At 44.6% G+C, this 18183-nt stretch overlaps 2 protein-coding genes across 7 annotated transcripts; one reads left to right on the top strand and one right to left on the bottom strand.

Annotated features, from left to right (window-relative positions):
* The first annotated feature begins 1082 nt into the window (after positions 1–1082).
* On the top strand, positions 1083–4664 carry TBRG1 (transforming growth factor beta regulator 1). Of its 3 annotated transcripts, none has more exons than XM_081932017.1 (2): positions 1083–1232; positions 3286–4664. In XM_081932017.1, exon 2 carries the CDS (start codon positions 3330–3332, stop codon positions 4350–4352), a length of 1023 nt encoding a protein of 340 aa, XP_081788143.1. In that variant the 5' UTR covers positions 1083–1232; positions 3286–3329; the 3' UTR covers positions 4353–4664. The 3 variants fall into 3 exon arrangements, with proteins under 3 accessions (XP_081788143.1, XP_081788144.1, XP_081788142.1); XM_081932018.1 differs by lacking the exon at positions 1083–1232 and adding an exon at positions 1596–1700; XM_081932016.1 differs by lacking the exon at positions 1083–1232 and adding an exon at positions 1751–1827.
* A 4385-nt stretch (positions 4665–9049) lies between these two features.
* Positions 9050–18183, bottom strand: TACO1 (translational activator of cytochrome c oxidase I). Of its 4 annotated transcripts, XR_014173521.1 has the most exons (7): positions 17880–18183; positions 16426–16662; positions 15408–15514; positions 13447–13577; positions 12940–13117; positions 11246–11418; positions 10475–10604 (listed from the first exon to the last, which is right to left on the bottom strand). XR_014173521.1 is itself a non-coding variant. In XM_081931933.1 (6 exons), exons 2-6 carry the CDS (start codon positions 16640–16642, stop codon positions 10404–10406), a joined length of 834 nt encoding a protein of 277 aa, XP_081788059.1. In that variant the 5' UTR covers positions 16643–16662; positions 17880–18183; the 3' UTR covers positions 9050–10403. The 4 variants fall into 4 exon arrangements, 3 of the variants coding, with proteins under 3 accessions (XP_081788059.1, XP_081788060.1, XP_081788061.1); XM_081931933.1 differs by lacking the exon at positions 11246–11418 and having other exon boundaries at positions 9050–10604; XM_081931934.1 differs by lacking the exons at positions 11246–11418; positions 17880–18183 and adding an exon at positions 17761–17867 and having other exon boundaries at positions 9050–10604.

Raw genomic sequence — 18183 nt, 5'->3', positions numbered from 1 at the left:
AAAGCTTCCAGTGATGAAGCTCCCACAACTTCTGAAGGCAACTTTGGTATTTATTTTTTATTTTAAATTTATATGCTGCTTATCTTCTGTATAAGATGAGTAGCTCACAAATAAAAAATATTTATAAAACATTTTATAAATAGCAAATATTTGCTATAAAACAAATAAAAATAATTAAAACATATTAAAACATTAACATGTTGTAGATTAAAAATTTAAAAACTATACAAAAACTGAAACTTATTTAAAAAAACCAAAACTAAAAGACAGATGGCACAAGGATGAGATCGTTTTTTAAATTAATTTTAAGTATTAATTACTAGATAGCATCAATCATGTAATCATACATCCAAGTTACAATATATATATTGCAGAGTAATCCAGTTTGAAATGGGAGGTTTCATTTAAAATTACTAAAAGCAAAGCCTCCAACAACTTGAGCAAAACTCTTCCTGACTAGATGGTTTACCTGTCCTTTTCTGATTTTTTTTAAACCTCTAAGGCTTGTCTACAGCTCTTGAGTTTTTCAAAACAGTTTATATCTGAATAAAGCTCAGGCCACGGGAGCACAAAGCAAAGTCCTGCAGACAGCCCTTAGTGTCAAATTTCGTGTTAAGGAGCTTGAGGGCTTTTGCAGTCGATCAATCTGCTCGTGAAGGTAAATGGACTTTCACACACACACAAAATATTATTTATTTAGTTTGTCATAAACATGGACATGAACACAGGAAATGGGTACCAATAAATAGAGACAATAGAACAGGGACAGAAGGCATGCTGGTGAGCTTATGCACGCCCACTTTAATGGACCTCTTAAGAATGGGGTGATGAGGTCCACAGTAGGCATTTTAAAGTTAAAGATATGGGGGTAGCTTTTCACTTTTTTCTTCCCCCCCCCCCTCCGGTATCCTGGTTAAACTTCTGCCTGTCCTTCTCAACCACCTTTCCAACAAGAATTCTGGCTTGTGTTTCACGTCTTCTGCCAAATGATTCCTGTGCATTGATCACAGCCAAGACATGTGCAACTACAGAGGCTCTGCGGACGCGGGGACGGATTCCTTATATTGAATTCTCGCCCTGCCTCTTCGAAGCGCTGCCAGCCGCGAGAAGGCGCTAATCCGCCCTCAGCAAGGAAAGGGTTACTCCGGCAGCAGAGCAAGGCGGCATCGGGGATCTCAGCTCTTTCCGCTTCCTGCTCGGGCCTCGGAGAAGACGAGCGGCTGTGATCTCGGGTGAGAATCGGGTGGGGAGAGTTCTGCAATGATAATCCCGATTAGTCGAGGAGGGGGCGGAACAGATTATATGATTTGCAAGTTCTTGCATAATTGCATTATTTCGACTAATTCTGCTCTTCTAGCAGAAGAGCGGGGGTGCGGGGGGGGGATTCTCCTGGCTGCAACGTGCAAAGGATGGCGGCTGAATTGCATCCAGTCTCGCTGCTATTCTGGTTACCCACAGTGGCCAAACCACTATACTTTCCCGTATCCAGCTACTAGCTGATATAGATCAGCATCTATAAAACCTGGCGACTTTAAGACATGTGGACTTTATCTCCCAGAATTCCTCATTCTGGCTGGGGAATTCTGGGAGAAGTAGTCCACATGTCTCAAAGTTCGCCAAGTTTCAGAAAAGGTGCATTTTTAACTGGAGTGGGGGAACCCATTGTGCTGGCAGCAGTTGGTCTGGTCTGCCCTCAGTTTGTCAGTTCTCACTTAGGAAGCCATGTAAATGGGTGCCTGTCATTATCGCTTTCAAAAGCAAATTCCAATAAAGATCTCCCCGCAACTTGGGGTCCCTTTGTGGTACTACCGATGCTTAGCCAGCAAGGTGACCGAAAGATACAGAGTTATGTGCCCATTATCCAGTTCTCCCTTAGCTACTTGTGGGTTGCATTTTTCTCATTCCTGTGTCCTTAACTTTCTGTTTATCTTATTTCATTCTAATTTCCTCCTTGCCATAAATTCCCCCTTTCAGCGCTTTGGATAGTTAATTGTGTGTGTGAGGGGGGGGGGGGAGATCTTGCCAGGATAATTGTTTTGCTGGACTTTTAAAGAGAAATATTATACTGGGAAAGTGTAAAGGGGTTCTGTTTAAATGAAGCAGCTCTGAAACTGGAGTGTGGCTGCTCCCCATGAGAATTAGACAAGGGTCTCCCCCCCCCCTAATACTCTGGTCTAATAGCAGCCATCCAGATGCTTAAACAGGTAATCCTTGTCTAGTACATACATCCCTGCGGCCAATCCGCTCTCACAGGGAGGGCCTTCTCCTGGTGCCGTCCACGAGGCAATGCCAACGGGCGACACCGAGGAGTAGGGCCTTCTCTGTGATGGGCCCAACCCTCTGGAATGACCTCCCCCCCAATATTAGAATCACTACTGACCTCCGCTCCTTCCGACAGAAACTGAAGACACACCTGTTCCGACTGGCCGGTTTGGCATAATTTTAACGTCTACCTCCTGGCATACACATTCTTACTGGTTTTTAGAGGGATATTGTTTTAAATTTAACTTGATATTTTAAACTTTTGTATTGATTTATTTATTAGCTGTACAGTTTGGCATATTTTACCCTCCTCTTATACATGTATTTATATAGTTATTTCTACGTTTTAATCTGTTGTATTTTAATACGGACTGTACACCGCCCCGAGTCCCTTTTGGGAGAGGGGGCGGTATATAAACACTAATAATAAATAATAAATAAATAGTAACTGCATTGTATAGTGACCATTAGCAGCTACAACAGTGATGAAAAATGATCTTTGGTACCAATCACATTTACAATCTTCTCAGGTAAAGCAAAGGAAAGTTGCATAAGATTGTAAGCAGTCAGTTTCACATAATTGCTTTGCTTAACAACTGTGTTGCCAATGTCAATTGTGATCACTAAATGAGGACTACTTGTACCAAGCTTCTTTTTCCTCCTAGGCAAGCCAACAGATGCTTTGGGATACATGGAATTTTGTATTACTTTTTACAAAATATAAAAATTCCAAAATGTTGTAACTTTGGCTTGTAGTAGAATTGCTACAGCTTTTTATCATTTTCTGCATATTTTTCTGCTTGTGTGGAAGCAAAGGTGTGCTCTTAGATATGTTGAATATCATTTTACGATGCCCCAGTAGTACAGTTGTGTGTTACGACATCCTTGTGTCTGATTAGAAGTATCGAGACATGTCATATTCGTAATTAATGCACGGTTAACTGATTACTAGGATAAGGCTCAGCTGGAAATATTTACGTAATTGCTGAAATTGTTTTTTTTTTAATTTTTCTTCTTCCCCAGAGCCATCTTCTGCCTGCCCTCTTTCTTTTCGACTGCTGCCCACGATGAAGAAAAACCTACGGAAAAACCAGGACGAACGTTACCGTCTAAAGTTTCAGCGCCTTTGCCGTGTGGCCAAGGTGCTGGTTTATGAGAACGCAGCCTTGTGCGATGAGATTGCCCGGCTGGAGGCCAAATACCTGCAGATACGTGAGGAGCGCCGTTTCCTGCTTACTCGCCTCTTGCAGGCACAAGCCCTGGCTGAGGACGAATCTCCCATGCCAGCTGTGGCAGCCAGCCTGCAGCCTTCCTCGGATGAGCTGCCTACTCGCAAAATACGCCGGGAACGCAAAGGCAAAGAGAATGGCCGAGCATCCAAACGCAGGGCACCTCTGGAGCTGGGCATCCGCAGGCTGGTCCCCCCACTTCCTTTGGATCCTGCCGGACGGCCAATTTTTCCTATCACTTTAGGTGCACTGACCGTCTACAGTCTGGGTGATATCATCTCTGACCGTCCTGGTTTCCACACAGAGAATGCCATCTACCCTGTGGGGTATTGCAGTACCAGGGTTTTTGCCAGCACCCGCAGGCCAACTCACCGCTGTCTCTACACATGCCAGATCAAGGACGGGGGCACCGGGCCACACTTTGAAATGGCCCCTGAAGACGAACTGGGGGTAGTAATAACAGGATCCACTCCGGATGCCTGTCATAGTCAGCTGTTGGAAGCAGTGGGTGCTGGCCAGCTCGAGCCAGCAGGGGCTGAATTTTTTGGGTTGTCGCACCCCGCAGTCCAACACCTTATCCAGAGCTGCCCAGGGGCACACAAGTGTGCTGGGTACCGCTGGTGCCGCTTTGAGGTCTGCCGCTCGAACGATGGGCCCCCTCCTGAGGGCCTGTCTCCGAGGAATCCGGGCATTGATTTTGAGGCCTTCCAGAGTCAAGGATTGGCTGGGCCTCTGAATCTAGATTTCCCTGCGGCTTCTCCTTCTCCACCCAGCGGAAATGGCTACACTGAACTTTTCCTGCCTTGTGCTACTTCGACTGGGTCCCCCCTCCCTCCGAGTCCAGAAACTGACCCTGATTGAGAACAGCCAGAGGGCAGCTTTCCAGGTGCACCACTCTTTCGTTCTAGCTCCTCTGAGGGGAGAAGCAGTATTGTTTAGTGCCTGATGTCACTAAAATGGGCTTGATTGAAATTTTCAGAGGCTTTTTTCTTTACCTTTAGGTTTACAGCAGCTCCAAGCACCCGCTTTATCTCTTAAGCCTTCCATAGGAACAGTAAGAATAGAAGTACTAATTTAAAAACTACATTAGCGGGAATCAGGGCTTTTAAAGGGGGTTATGGAATTTTACAAATCAGAAGTTCACAAACTTTTGGAACCTCAAACCCCTCCCCCCCCCCAAAAAGAGAGGAGATTGCTTAGTTTTGCAAAATCATTGATGATGTGGCTTTATTTTGGAGGTGGCCATTCTCATTTCCATTTATTCTGGAGCAGTATTTGTTTTGTACAGGAGGAACAGCTACAGAAGATCTTGTCATTAGTCCATCCAAAGTGGGAACCAGTTTGGAGAACACTCCAGCTTCTTGTACAGAAATTCATGTGCTAAAGCTTTTTTTAAACCATACTCCCGCCCTAGATAAACAAGCTGCTGGCTTGTCCAGTTGGATCAGAAGCAAGGATACATGCATAAGCTCCCTTCCGAATTTGCTACCCTTTACAGCGGGGGTGGGCATGTCCCCTTTATGACCTATGGCAAGCTCAAGAATTCTGGGAGTTGACGTCCACAAGTCATAAAGGGGCCGTGGTTGCTCACTTAAAAACCCGAATTGGGACCAGATTTTCCATTGCTAAGTGATGTGGCTGTTGGGCAAAACATCACATGACCACAATACCTAACATTGGAATTTTTGATTGTCCTAGTTGCACGTCATTGAGGACTGCACTTTTCCTGCCTTGCTGTCCACTTCAACTCTGCCCCAGCCATCCATCTCACCCCAATCACTGCCTTTCTAGCCACCTACACTCCATTGCTTGTCCTTGCTGCCCCAGCTGACCACTGTCTTCCTCCCATTGCCAGTGATGGCTGCTTCGCATGGCAGCTGTTGAGAGAGCACAGGGAAAAGAGAAGCAGAGAAAAGCCGAAAGGGCAGAGATTGGAGGTAGGCGGATGAGGGAAAGTGTGCCCTAAGGACATAAATGCAGCTGGGCTGCCAAATAATTTTGATCATGTGAACGCAGGGGTGCTGGAGTGGCCATAACTTCAAGGACCAGGCATAAATATCATTCATTCAACTGTCACTGAATGATTGTTAATTGAGGACTACTGGTAATATTTGTTTGTGACTCTGCAGGGAGTTACAGTTCAATCTGAGAATCCTATCGTAAGCCAATATATCCAGTGATATAAATTATAACATCTGAAGTCAGAAAAAGTACACAACCACTTATGTCCTGATACTAGAAATTGAACCTTCATTTTGATCCCAAACAGCCAAAGGATTACTTGGGAATCACATGAGATGAGATGGAATGCATGTAGTCTGTAACTTACTATCATCACCCCTGCTATTAAGCTTCTTGAGTTTTCCTGCAGCTGGGCTGGCAATTGGTGTCAAAATATTTCCATTATAGCCCGATTGAAATGGTAATAATGTTATATCATGTCTTGTCAGTTAACATTAGTTAACTGTCAGTTAGGGCTGTGATAGCAAACCTATGGCATGCATGCCACAGGTGGCACGCGGAGCCATTTCTGAGGGCACTCAAGGTCAGCTCTAAGGTGAAAACAAGTGCTGGCCAGCTGATTTTGGTCTTGATTTTCAGCCGTTTTTCACCTTCCGGAGGCTTCGGGGAAGCTTCCTGAAGCTTCCGGAGAACGAAAAACCGTCCAACACGCAAACTGGAAGTTCGGGAACGGACTTCCGGTTTGCGCGTTAGGCTGTTTTTCTTCCTCCAGAGGCTTCAGGGGGTGTATTTCTGCTTTCACCCAGAATCTTCAAATGAGCATATCCAAGAAAAATAGTTTTTGTAAATTGTGTTTGTGTGTGTGATACTCATTAGGCAATGGTATGATCAACTCCATGCTACTATTATGTCAAGATACCTTCTTGTTGTAACGGGGTTGTAATTCTCCTTCCTGTTTTGTAATGTATGAATGCTAATAGACTAGCAATTAAATTACAAGTGTTCCTATACTTTTTCCATTGTATATTAGGAAAAAAGGTAGAACATTTCAGAGTAAAGTAGAAGCACATCTATTCCAATGTTGGCAAAACATCATTGGTTACAGAGCTTCCAAATTCATACACAAAATCAAGCACACAATGACTGACATGTATTATTTCATGATTTTTTTTCCCGTTACTGATTTTTCTTAGTATATTAAAAAAAATTGTTCATAAGCCTTGACTTTGCAACCTATTTTGTCTTTGAGCCCTGTATTTGCTTAGGAAGAAAATTTGATGGTAGTAGTGAGAGAGAATAAGGTTAAGGTTCCCTCGCACATATGTGCTAGTCGTTCCCAATTCTAGGGGGCAGTGCTTATCTCCATTTCAAAGCCAAAGAGCCAGAGTTGTCTGAAGACGTTTCCGTGGTAATGTGGCTGGCATGACTAAATGTCGAAGGCGCACAGAATGCAGTTACCTTCCCACCAAAGGTGGTCCCTATTTTTCTACTTGCATTTTTATATGCTTTCAAACAGCTAGATTGACAGAAGCTGGGACAAGTAATGGGAGCTCACTCCATTGTGCGGCGCTAGGGATTTGAACCACTGAACTGCCAACCTTTCTGATCGACAAGCTCAGCGTCTTAGCCACTCAGCCACCACATCCTTCAGGAGAGAATATGAACACAAAATAATGTCGCTTATCTGATAATAAAGCCTCCTTTTTACAAAAGGATTTCTTTTCCCAATTTGTAATGCATAGGCTCATAATCCTATCTGTGCAAATCAGTTGTGACATGTTTACGGATACATTCATCAGTGTTCATATATATAGTCCTCAACTTATAACCAGTTGCTTAGCAACCATTTGAAGTTACAGTAGACACTTCTAATCACCTCCAAAGGTTCTTACAACAAGGTTCTGAAATTCTGACAGCTGCCCACCCCACAACCATCCCGTGACCACACATTGGGTGCTCATATACTGTTATTTGCAGTATCTCATTGTTATATGCCTGTGTTTTACAACATTTTTTTTTTTTTGCTAAAAATAGTATTTACTTTTGGCTTTCAGCAAAACTGGCCTATAGCAAACAATACTATGTTTGCTATGCAAACAACCCATAACAAGCAATGCAGCGTTCACCTGAGTGCCACAAAAAAGGTAAAATGGAGTCAGTCACATGGGTGAACTGCTTTAGGACCATCATGACCTACTGTAATGGCAGGCTCTTATTATGGTCATAAGCTGAGCACTACCTATACACATCTGAGATGCCAGCCGCACAACTAAAATACATACTTTTTTTCTCAAATTTGATCCATACCAAATGGCCTTTTTCAAATAAATAAATAATATTTTATATATATATTGTTTTCGTAGATTTTCACGGGTGTAGGTATGCTGGTTTTGTTGTATTCGGGTCTTTTCCCGTGTAAGGTTGAGATTGTCTTTGCAACGTTTCGGCAGGTTCTCACCTGCCATCTTCAAGCGTGGGCTTAAAATGTGGGCTTAAAATGGGAACGGAGCTGCCGTCTTTCTGTAAGTCTTGGTGTCCCATACATATATGTATGTACCGTGTTTCCCCGAAAATACGCCAGGGGCTTATATTTTTTTGACCCATGAAATATGGCCTTGGGCTTATTAAAGGGGAGGGCTTATTATTTTTGGGTTGCCGGGCGGCTGCTCCCTTGTGACTGGGTTCCCGAAGAGCCGGGCACAGCCTCAGGGTCGAATGGCTGTGTTGCGCTGTCGCAGCAGCAACGCAGCAGCCATGAGGTGACCAAGCTTATGAGCAGCCGCCCGGCAACCCCCCTTTCCAGCCGGTTACAGCGCCGCTGACCGACCTAGCAGTACCTGGAAGGCACCAAGCAACGCGAGCGCCTGTTCGCCGCCCTCCGCCTCCCGCGGCTCGGTGCCTTCGGAATGCCCCTAGGTGAGTGAATGGGGCTCTGCATGGCTGGAGAGGGAAGTTGCGCAGCGGCTTTTCCTCTCCCCGCTCGCGCGAAGGGCATCTGCGCTGCTGGCGCCATCCGCTGCTTGGTGTTTTTTTTCAAAGCACGGAGGATGGATGCCGCTCTGGAAGTACGCTCTATGGTTGTGGGCTGCAGATTGTACAGCCATAGAGCGTACTTCCAGAGCGGCATCCATCCTCCGTGCTTTGAAAAAAAACCCAAGCAGTGGACGGCGCCAGCAGCGCAGATGCCCTTCGCGCGAGCGGGGAGAGGAAAAGCCGCTGCGCAACTTCCCTCTCCAGCCATGCAGAGCCCCATTCACTCACCTAGGGGCATTCCGAAGGCACCGAGCCGCGGGAGGCGGAGGGCGGTGAACAGGCGCTCGCGTTGCTTGGTGCCTTCCAGGTACTGCTAGGTCGGTCAGCGGCGCTGTACCCGGCTGGAAAGGGGGGTTGCCGGGCGGCTGCTCATAAGCTTGGTCACCTCATGGCTGCTGCGTTGCTGCTGCGACAGCGCAACACAGCCATTCGACCCTGAGGCTGTGCCCGGCTATTCGGGAACCCAGTCACAAGGGAGCAGCTGCCCAGCAACCCCCCCCCCCCCTCTTCAGCTGGGCACAGTGCCGCTGACTGACCTAGCGGTACCCCAAAAGCACCAAGCAACGCAAGCGCCTTTGCCCCCACCTCATTCCCGTGGCTTGGTGCCTTCGGGATACCGCTAGGTCGGCGAGCAGTGCTCTGCCTGGTCGGAGTGGTGGGATTGTCCAGAGGGTTTATTTTCAAGGGTGGGCTTATATTTTTGCGCACGCGAAAAATGTCGCAAGGGTTTAGTTTCAGGACAGGTTGTATTTTCGGGGAAACACGGTATGTATGTATGTATGTGTGTGTGTTACAACCCCTGGTATGCCCAAATATGGGAGGGAACTCACTACTCCCCCTTTCTGTCTATCGGCTCACTACAGGAGACCATCCAGGCAGAAAACCATATTTTTATTTTTAATGTTGCCTTTTTATATTTGTGTTGTATTTGTGCTGATAAATAAATAAAGGGAGACTAGTATAGATCTATTTCAAGCTATTTAGCTCTCATCAGCTAGCCATACCCTTACTGCCCAGGTTCAAATCCCAGTAAGGGTATGGCTAGCTGATGAGAGCTAAATAGCTTGAAATAGATCTATACTAGTTTCCCTTTATTTATCAGCACAAATACAACACACACACACACACACACACACACACATATGAATGCACAATTATCAATGTAAATAGACATTGTTTACACACCAGCTTTCTCTTACAAGTTCTGTATTAGTATTTCTGAACAATTTTATCTAAGGGGAGAGAACAAAGTGATACTGATCCTAGCAACACAGATATGAATTGCTGCTGAATGATTTTCCAGGACCAATGCTTTAGTATGATTCAGAATGGCTATTTGGATGCATTTAATGTCCATCAAGTATGTATCCAAACATCACACATAAAACTGCATTCCTCTCCAGGTTTGTGTGTGTGTCTCTCTCCATGTGTGTGTTTAAGTGTAAGGATTTTCATGAGCTTGCATGCTTGAAGAAGGCAGAATTATCTCCCGACCACTCAGGAAAAACAGACCAAGAAGGTATCCAGTTATATTAAGATTACTGATCTTTCAGTTAACGTATCACTGTTGGCTTGGGAATTATCTGTTTGGATATTATTGTCTGGTTATATTGAGGTGCTAATGAGACAGCAACCCTGTCCTCCAATGGAAGCCAGGAAACAATCCCAGATATTTCTGGCAGAAGTTGTCCAAGTGATCTTCTTGCTCAAGCACTTTTCTAGCATCCCCATTTGGTACATGCCATGGGGTTGTCTTCTGATCAGAAACTTGAAAAGGAGGGCAAAGAGACACACAGGTATGTCCGAAACATAGCAAACCTCATTTACCATTAATAATCTTGATTTGGATGCGGGGAGGGATAAAACCAGAAGTTAGCTGGTAAGGTTTCAGTAGCTCCTGGAGGTATGCGCATAAAACTAAGCAATGTTGTCGTATACCCGCACAACGTCTACGTGGTTCTCAAGGGCCTCTAACAACCTCACAGTCCCTTCCATCTCTGCATCTGATAGCTGGGCGTGGACAACTGGGATGAATTCAAGGCCAGCAGACAAAGAACAAAGACCTAGCGACTCCAGTTTTCCACGTACTTGGTGCAAGGTGGACACAGCGGAAATAAACTAAGCGGTAGAGAAGATGACAAAAAAGGAAAAAAGATCGTTATAGCCCAGGGGTCTGTAACCTTAAACACTCAAAGAGCCATTTGGACCCATTTCCCACAGAAAATAAAACACCGGTAGCCACAAAATCTGGGTGGGCGTGGCCAACTTGATATCACTCACTCCCGCCCAGTCACATGACACACACCCCTCAGCCACGCCTACCCAGGTTTTGTGGCTCCTGGTATTTTCTTTTCTCTGGGAAACAGGCACTTCTGTGTGTCTCTCTATATCTTTCTCTCATCTCTCTCCCTCTCATCACTCTTTCTCCCTCTGTCTCTCCCTCACATCTCCCTCTCACTTTCTCCCTGTCTCTCATTTCTCCCTCCCTCTCGTGTGTGTGTGTGTGTGTGTGTGTGTGTGTGTGTGTGTTCTTTCTTGAACCACTTCCAAAAAACAGTTGAGGGTTGGTGGGGGGTTTTGGGGGGTGATGTTGTTCTTTCTTCTTCTTCGGGTGCTTTTTACCATACGATTTAAATCAAGGGTCATTTCAGGTTCCCAGATAAAGGAAGCTCTTTCATCCCACTGCTGTGGCTTCCTATTGGCTGAACCCACCACTGGCTGGCTCCGCCCCTTGTCCTCCCCTCCCAGTCACTCCTCACCTGAGAAGGTAAGGGCGATGGTGGCAGATGGAGACTCGCTCCATATTCCAGAGCGGGAGAGAAGTGCTCCTGTACTTGCCTCTTCTTCTGGCCTCCGTTAGTGCTGCGCGCAGCTATGTTGCTTGGGGAGACGTGCAATTTTCTCTGCTCCCCGAGTCAGTGACCCGGCCAAGCTGCAACCAATGATCTGCATCATAATGGGCTCCAGGAGGAGGAGGGGAAGCCATCTCCCCCATTGTAAAGTGCACTAAATTTAAGTCTGCTGCGCAAAGAGCTGCAAGAACAGCAAGCAGGCCATGGAGGCGGCGAGAGCAGCCGTGTCAGCCACAGGCGGGCTGGGCTAGTGTCTCATGGCAGAGAAAAAGTTGTGCATTTTCCCGAACGACCGAGGGGAGGGTAAGGGGTAGGGCCAGCCAGTTGTGGGATCACCTGACGGGGAGCCACAGCAGAGGACGCAAAGTGCCGCATGTGGCTCAGGAGCTGCAGGTTGCCAACATCCATTATAACCAGTGCCTAGAAACCTAAACCACCTGATCAAATCTAAAACGTTCAAATAGTTACATCCATGGGGTTCTCCAACAGTGGAGGTTTTTTGTACCCTTTGGGAGACTAAGAAAATCTGCAGAAATCAAACATTTGCAGAGTTTACATTTTTAGATCAAGGTTGCTGTTACTACTTGTTCCACTGATTGATTGTTCTAACTGTCAAGAAATTTCTCCTTGGTTCTAGGTTGATTCTCTCCTAGATTAGTTTCCACCCATTGCTTCATGTCTTTAGGTGCTTTGGAAAATAGCTTGACTCCCTCTTCTTTGTGGCAACCCCTGAGATATCGGAACGCTGCTATCATGTTTCCCCTATCCTTCTTTTCATTAAACTAGACATACCCAATTCCAGCAACCATTCTTCATATGTTTTAGTCTCAAGTCCCCTAATCCTCTTTGTTGCTCTTCTCTGCACTCTTTCTGAAGTCTCCACATCTTTTCTACATTGTGGCGACCAAAACTGAATGCAGTATTCCAAGTGTGGCCTTACCAAGGCATTATAAAGTGGTATTAACATTTCACGTGATCTTGATTCTATCCCTCTGTTGATGCAGCCTAGAACTGTGTTGGCTTTTTTGGCAGCTGCTGCACACTGCTGGCTCATATTTAAATGGTTGTCCACTAGAACTCCAAGATCCCTTTCACAGTTACTACTACTGAGCAAGGTACAACATATATTGTACCTAGGTACAGTATAGAAAGGATCTTTAGACTGAGCAAGTTCTGGCAGAGCTTGGAATACACTTGATAAAGATCAACTACCATGTTTCCCCCAAAAATAAGACCAGGTCTTATTTTTTCCCTCCAAAAGAGGCAATAGGTCTTATTTTGGGGGGATGTCTTCCACAGTCTCACCTCATGGCAGCAGCATCAACAGCCCTGCCCAGAGAAGCCTGTGAGCTGCTGGCCCACTTCGTCTGTGGCTGCTTGTCGCCACTAACACACGGGACCCGTGGCCTCCATTTCGCCATCAGTGGCCTTCAGAAAAGGCCTCTGCAGCCAAGAAACAAGCTCCAGATTGACATGCATGGCATTTGCTGTCAGAGGCACCGTCAGAGCTTGTTGCTCAGCTGCAGAGGCCTTTTGTGAGGGTCTTTCGTGCAAGTGTGTACTGCTTACTTTGCTAATTTAAACCCATCCTTTCAACTTACCCTAAGCACCACCTTCTCATCCTCCTCTTCCTCTTCCTCGACATCTTCAGCTCCGGCTTCAATTGCCAAGTCGAATGCCCGATCCAAGCTGACAGGACTGCCGGATTTGTCTTCCTTGCTAACAGTCACAATCCCCTTTTTTTCAAAATGACTGTGAATCCCTTCGGTAATACTCCCCCTGCAAGGAACCAAGTCTTCAGCCTAAGACTTAAGCAGTGGCTTGCTAGAACTTCTACAGTCTCTGATGTGGAAGGACTACTTACAGCAGGGGTGCCCAAACTTGGCAACTTTAAGACTTTAAGAATTCTCCACTGGCTGGAGAATTCTGGGAGTTGAAGTCCACAAGTCTTAAAGTAGCCAAGTTTGGGCACCCCTGACTTACAGGAATAACCACTTCTTCCAAAGGAACAAAGCACCCATATCATCTTCAGCAAATCCCTGTTAAACTTGTGTTCCCTCCCTCCTACCTCTTGCAAACTAGCCAGCCAACACTCAAGTTGCACTAACCCGTTTTTGTTTAAAAGACGTCGGATTTCATTGGAAGTTCTCTTTAAGTTGTCTGTCAGTATCTCGACATATAGAGATGAGCCACCCGGACCTCGGATGCCGCAGAGGTGATAGATGGATTTTGTTTTGTCCTGCCAAAGAAGTTAACAATGGTAACCTTCAGCAAAACACATAATCTTCCCCATCACTTCAGTTTTCAGGTATCAAGCATATTGTCCCCAGCTGCCCCTTTAAAGCAATTTATCAAAAGCAGGATCCAAATGCATTTTTTAAATTTTATTTAAAAGATTTGTGTGGGCACCTATTTAACCATAATTCTGGGAGACTCACAATGAAAGCAGTAACTCAAAATCACAGACCACAAAGCCGTAACAAAAAATGCAGTGCTTAAGTCATCTCCTTGGGATGCCCTACAACCAACCCAGATATCCTCCTTCTATCCTAACACCTGGGTAACAAGCCAGTTCTTGGTGGAGGCTAAAAGAGGCTAAAAGGGAGGGGGGCTGCCAAATCACCAGAGGAAGGGTGTTTCATAAGGAAGGATAACCACGGAAAAAGTACCCTTCTGAAGTGCTGCTAGATGGCAAGGGAAGGGACCAGGAACATGCCTGCCCTATCTGATATGGCAGGATAAATAGTTATTCTCAGGAGGAGGAGGAGATCCTGCAAATATCTGGGTCTTATTCCATGTACCCTGTTTCCCTGAAAATAAAACCTTCCCGGATAATAAGCCAATCGGGCTTTTGAGCACATGCGCTAAAATAAGCCCTCCCTGAAAATAACTCCTCCCCAAAAATATTGCAACAAGGCAGCAGCCATGGGGTGACCACGCTTGCAGCCTCCTGTACCTCACAAATAATAAGACCTCTTTGAAAACAAAGCCAAGCGCCTTATTTCAAGGGTCAAAAGAAAATAAGACCCTGTCTTATTTTCAGGGAAACGCAGTAGGGTTTTAAAGGTGATAACTGACACTTTGAATTGTACCTGGAAGAAAGCTGGGAGCCAGTGCAGCTCAAACAACAAGTGATATAATATGGCCAAACCTAAGGAACACCTAATATAGCACATGCTGCTGTTTGTCTGGACCAGTTGTAGCTTCGAAACTGGTCTTCAGGGGTTCTTCAATGCATCCCTTAAAAATGTATTCCTTAAAAGATATTTCTAAGTTGCTTTTCAGCTCTATACGCTTCACAAAGGAATGGATAATTTAAGACCAAACAGCAATTAAAATCACAAAGCAGAGACCAAAAAACTGGTTGGTTCTAGTAACTGTTTTGCTCCCAAATACAGATAGCCATAACAGTGCATTTGGTGATGTTGAAAGTTACAATGGCTTTGAAAAAGGTGACTTATGACCGTTTTTCATAGCTACGATTTTTGCAGCATCTCAATGATCATGTGGTCAAAATTTAGATGTTTGACAACTGGTTCGTGTCTTTGACAGTTGAAGAGTCCCAAGGTTACGTGATCCCCTTTTGCGACCTTCCAACAAGCAAAGTCAATGGGGAAGCGAGATTCACTTAACAACTATGTTACTAAGTTATCAACTGCAATGATTCACTTAACAACTGCGGCAAGGTTATAAAATGGGGGCAAGGTCTCTTAAGAAATGTCTCACATAACAGAAATGTGGGCTTGATTGCAGTCGTAAGTTGAGGACTACCTAGATTGACTAGATTGTCACGTTTCTCTTTTTAGCCACTACTGCTGGCTCACAAAGGAGGGAGCAGGGACATTCAGAGGGAAGGATGTGGGGGAAGGCACATTTGTTGTGATATTATGGAGCAAATAACACACATCATGTCTTGTATCCTGGCCTAAGTGTATAATTCTTATCTTGATGTCATATAGCTTATCAATAGGATGACACCTCCATCATTTTGACATTGCCCCAGCTTGTATCGTACATCTTTGGCTATAGCCATCCCTTTATGTAGACCTTCAATGACTCAGAAACCTACCGCACCAGAGATGGCTGTTTCAATAGAGCCTTTCGGCATATTCTTCCTTCGACACACCTCAATAATGTTGGCTAAATTACTGTTAAGATTTGGGTTGGATCCTCCTTCTGAAAAGGCAATGCAGAAAGAGGTGGCAGGTCATTATCATTTGTTTAGGAGGCCAAACGGTGCATTTTAAAGAACTGGAAATAAGAAAGGTTTTTGTTCAGTTAGTACACGAAAAGCAATGCAGACAGCAGAAAGTTAAGGCTGGACAGAAAAACAGGTGTGCATAATTAAGGATGTACACACCATAATTTCTTCAAAGTTGTAATTAAGGAAAAGAGAGAACATTCAGGACCCAGCCTAGTGTTAAATGCAGAACATCTTCTATTAAATTGGGGGGAGGGGGAGAACCCGCTGAAGGGCTCATTCAGTGAAAATAGGAAGCAACGTGTTTCATAGCTCCATTTTATTTTATATTCCATTTTCATTATTTTTATAAATACATCAAGGCAGCAAAACATAAAACAATATTCCTTTCTCCTCCTATTTTCCCAACAACAACCCTGGGAGGTGGGCTGAACTGAGAGAAAGTTCCTGGCCCAAAGTCACCCAGCTGGCTTTTGTATCTAAGGTAGGACTAGAACTTACAGTCTCTTAGTCTCTAACGTGGTGCCTTAATCACTAGACCAAACTGTTTGGTCACTGCTTAATCCTAACAATCTTGGCAGAAAAGATTGCTCACCAGAAAACACATGTCAGTCCTGTCTTTTCTGCAAGTCCATCACTCAGAAAACTTAGCACAACAAGAACCACACTTAGCTAAGATAGGTTTGTCCAACATCTACTGCCTGGAGTATGTTTTTCCGTATGGTAAATCACAAACCCAAATGGCTTGGTTCACACAACCCACTGAGCTAACATTCAACCAACCACATTATGGTTTCATGTCATATTGTGGTTTAGTCAAAGCAGTCCTTAGGATTCTTCACCTTGATTATTTTAAAAAAAAGCCAGTGAAATATTGGATCCCTACCCTTCACAGCAAAACGGATCATCATGGTAAGTTTTTGGAAGGCCAAGGAACGTGCCATGTCTTTAGGCCCCTTAACATGTTTGACTTTGGACCACTTGTTGTGTCCAGCAAGTGTGGTACTGGAGGGATGGATGGCACAACTTGGATGATGGAAAAGCATCATACGGGATGGTCGAAGCAGAGGACTCAACCGTGTGTAAATGCAGCCCACGGACATGACTTGGTTAGCCAAAGATCCTGGAACAAAAGAGAATATGAAGGAAAATTACCATGGAGAAATGGTAAAATATAATCTCTATATATAAACATGATGGTGGTGTCTCCTTAAATCAATCCTAATTCTTGGTGACCACAGGAACAAATCCATACAGGTGTCTTGATGACATTTTCAGAAGCGGCTTGCTATTCAGTTTTTCCTTCGGCTGAGGGAGAATGATTGGCTCAAACTCACCTAGCAGACTTTTATAGCTAAAGCAGAACTAGAACTCAAAAGTTTCAAGGGTTCAAATAGAATAGAATAAGAATTCTTTATTGGCCAAGTGTGATTGGACACAGAAGGAATTTGTCTTTGGTGCATATGCTCTCAGTGTACATAAAGAAAAATAAAATAAAATACATTAATCAAGAATAATAAGATACAACACTTAGTTACTAATAAGCAATCAAATCATACTAGGAAACAAATAAAACAATATACATTTTAAAGATACAAGCAACATGGTTATAGTCATAAGTGGAAAGAGACAGGTACTAGGAAGGAAGAGAAGAATAATAGTAATACAGTCTTAGTAGATAATGCTGGCCCTTTAAACCCTTTACCAAAGTTTTCCAGAAACAGACCCACACACACAAAAAGCTCAATTAAGAGTGAGATAATCAGAACTACCCTCCCCAAAAGGTATAACCCATGTGTATAGTTTATCTGAACATTTCAGAAATGTAAATTCTAGGGAGTCCCCCAGGCCCAACAGCAATGCCTAAAACAATCAAACCTAATGATCCATTTGTTATGTCCAAAGTGTTAGGAATAGGATAGCTATCAAAAGAACACCAAAATAAGGTCCAAATCCTTGTTTTTTTAAACGGATTATATTTCCAAGAATGCTCTTCTTGCTATTGATTCGTTATTTTGCTCTTTATTTCACACATGCAGGACAATGTCTACAAAACAAGCCACGCTCCCCGTTTCGGCATTTACCCTTCTTTTATGGGGATGGCATAAACTGCCTGCCCTAACCTTGGTTTCAGAATGCCCGATTGGTCGGGGAAAAGAGTTTTAAACTTGCGATCCTGACCTTCTCTGCACACTTAAATCTTTCCGCGTATGTTTAATACGCGGAAAGATTTAAGTGTGCAGAGAAGGTCAGGATGGGGGGGGGGGTGACTTCCATCATTTGCTGAAATTAACCCATTACTCCGCCTTCTCCATCAGCTGCCCCCCCCCCCTTACCTACCCACGAGTAACTTTGCAAAGCGGCGGAATAAAATCCCAGAATTCTGCAGAATCTTCCCACTCAAATCTCCGCCCCGTCGGGGAAAGAGCCTGAAATTAACTCTTTCTTCTCGGCAAGTCAATTTTCCAATGCCGATTTTCCCACGCCTCCTTTTTTTTTAATGGAAAATCACTCCCAGCCCTTCGCTTGGAAAGATTCCCTGAGCCGCTTTGCAAAGAGCAGATTCTCCTAGTGCCGAAGCTTAAGGATACGAGAGACAAGGGAAAAGGATACGGGAGGGAGAGGAAAACGAACAACTTCGTGG

This window comes from Natrix helvetica, assembly GCF_964273705.1.
Source record: "Natrix helvetica genome assembly, chromosome: Z".
Classification (NCBI taxonomy): Eukaryota; Metazoa; Chordata; class Lepidosauria; order Squamata; family Natricidae; genus Natrix; species Natrix helvetica.
The sequence above is the reverse complement of the archived record's forward strand: the minus strand, read 5'-3'. Positions and strand labels throughout refer to the sequence as shown.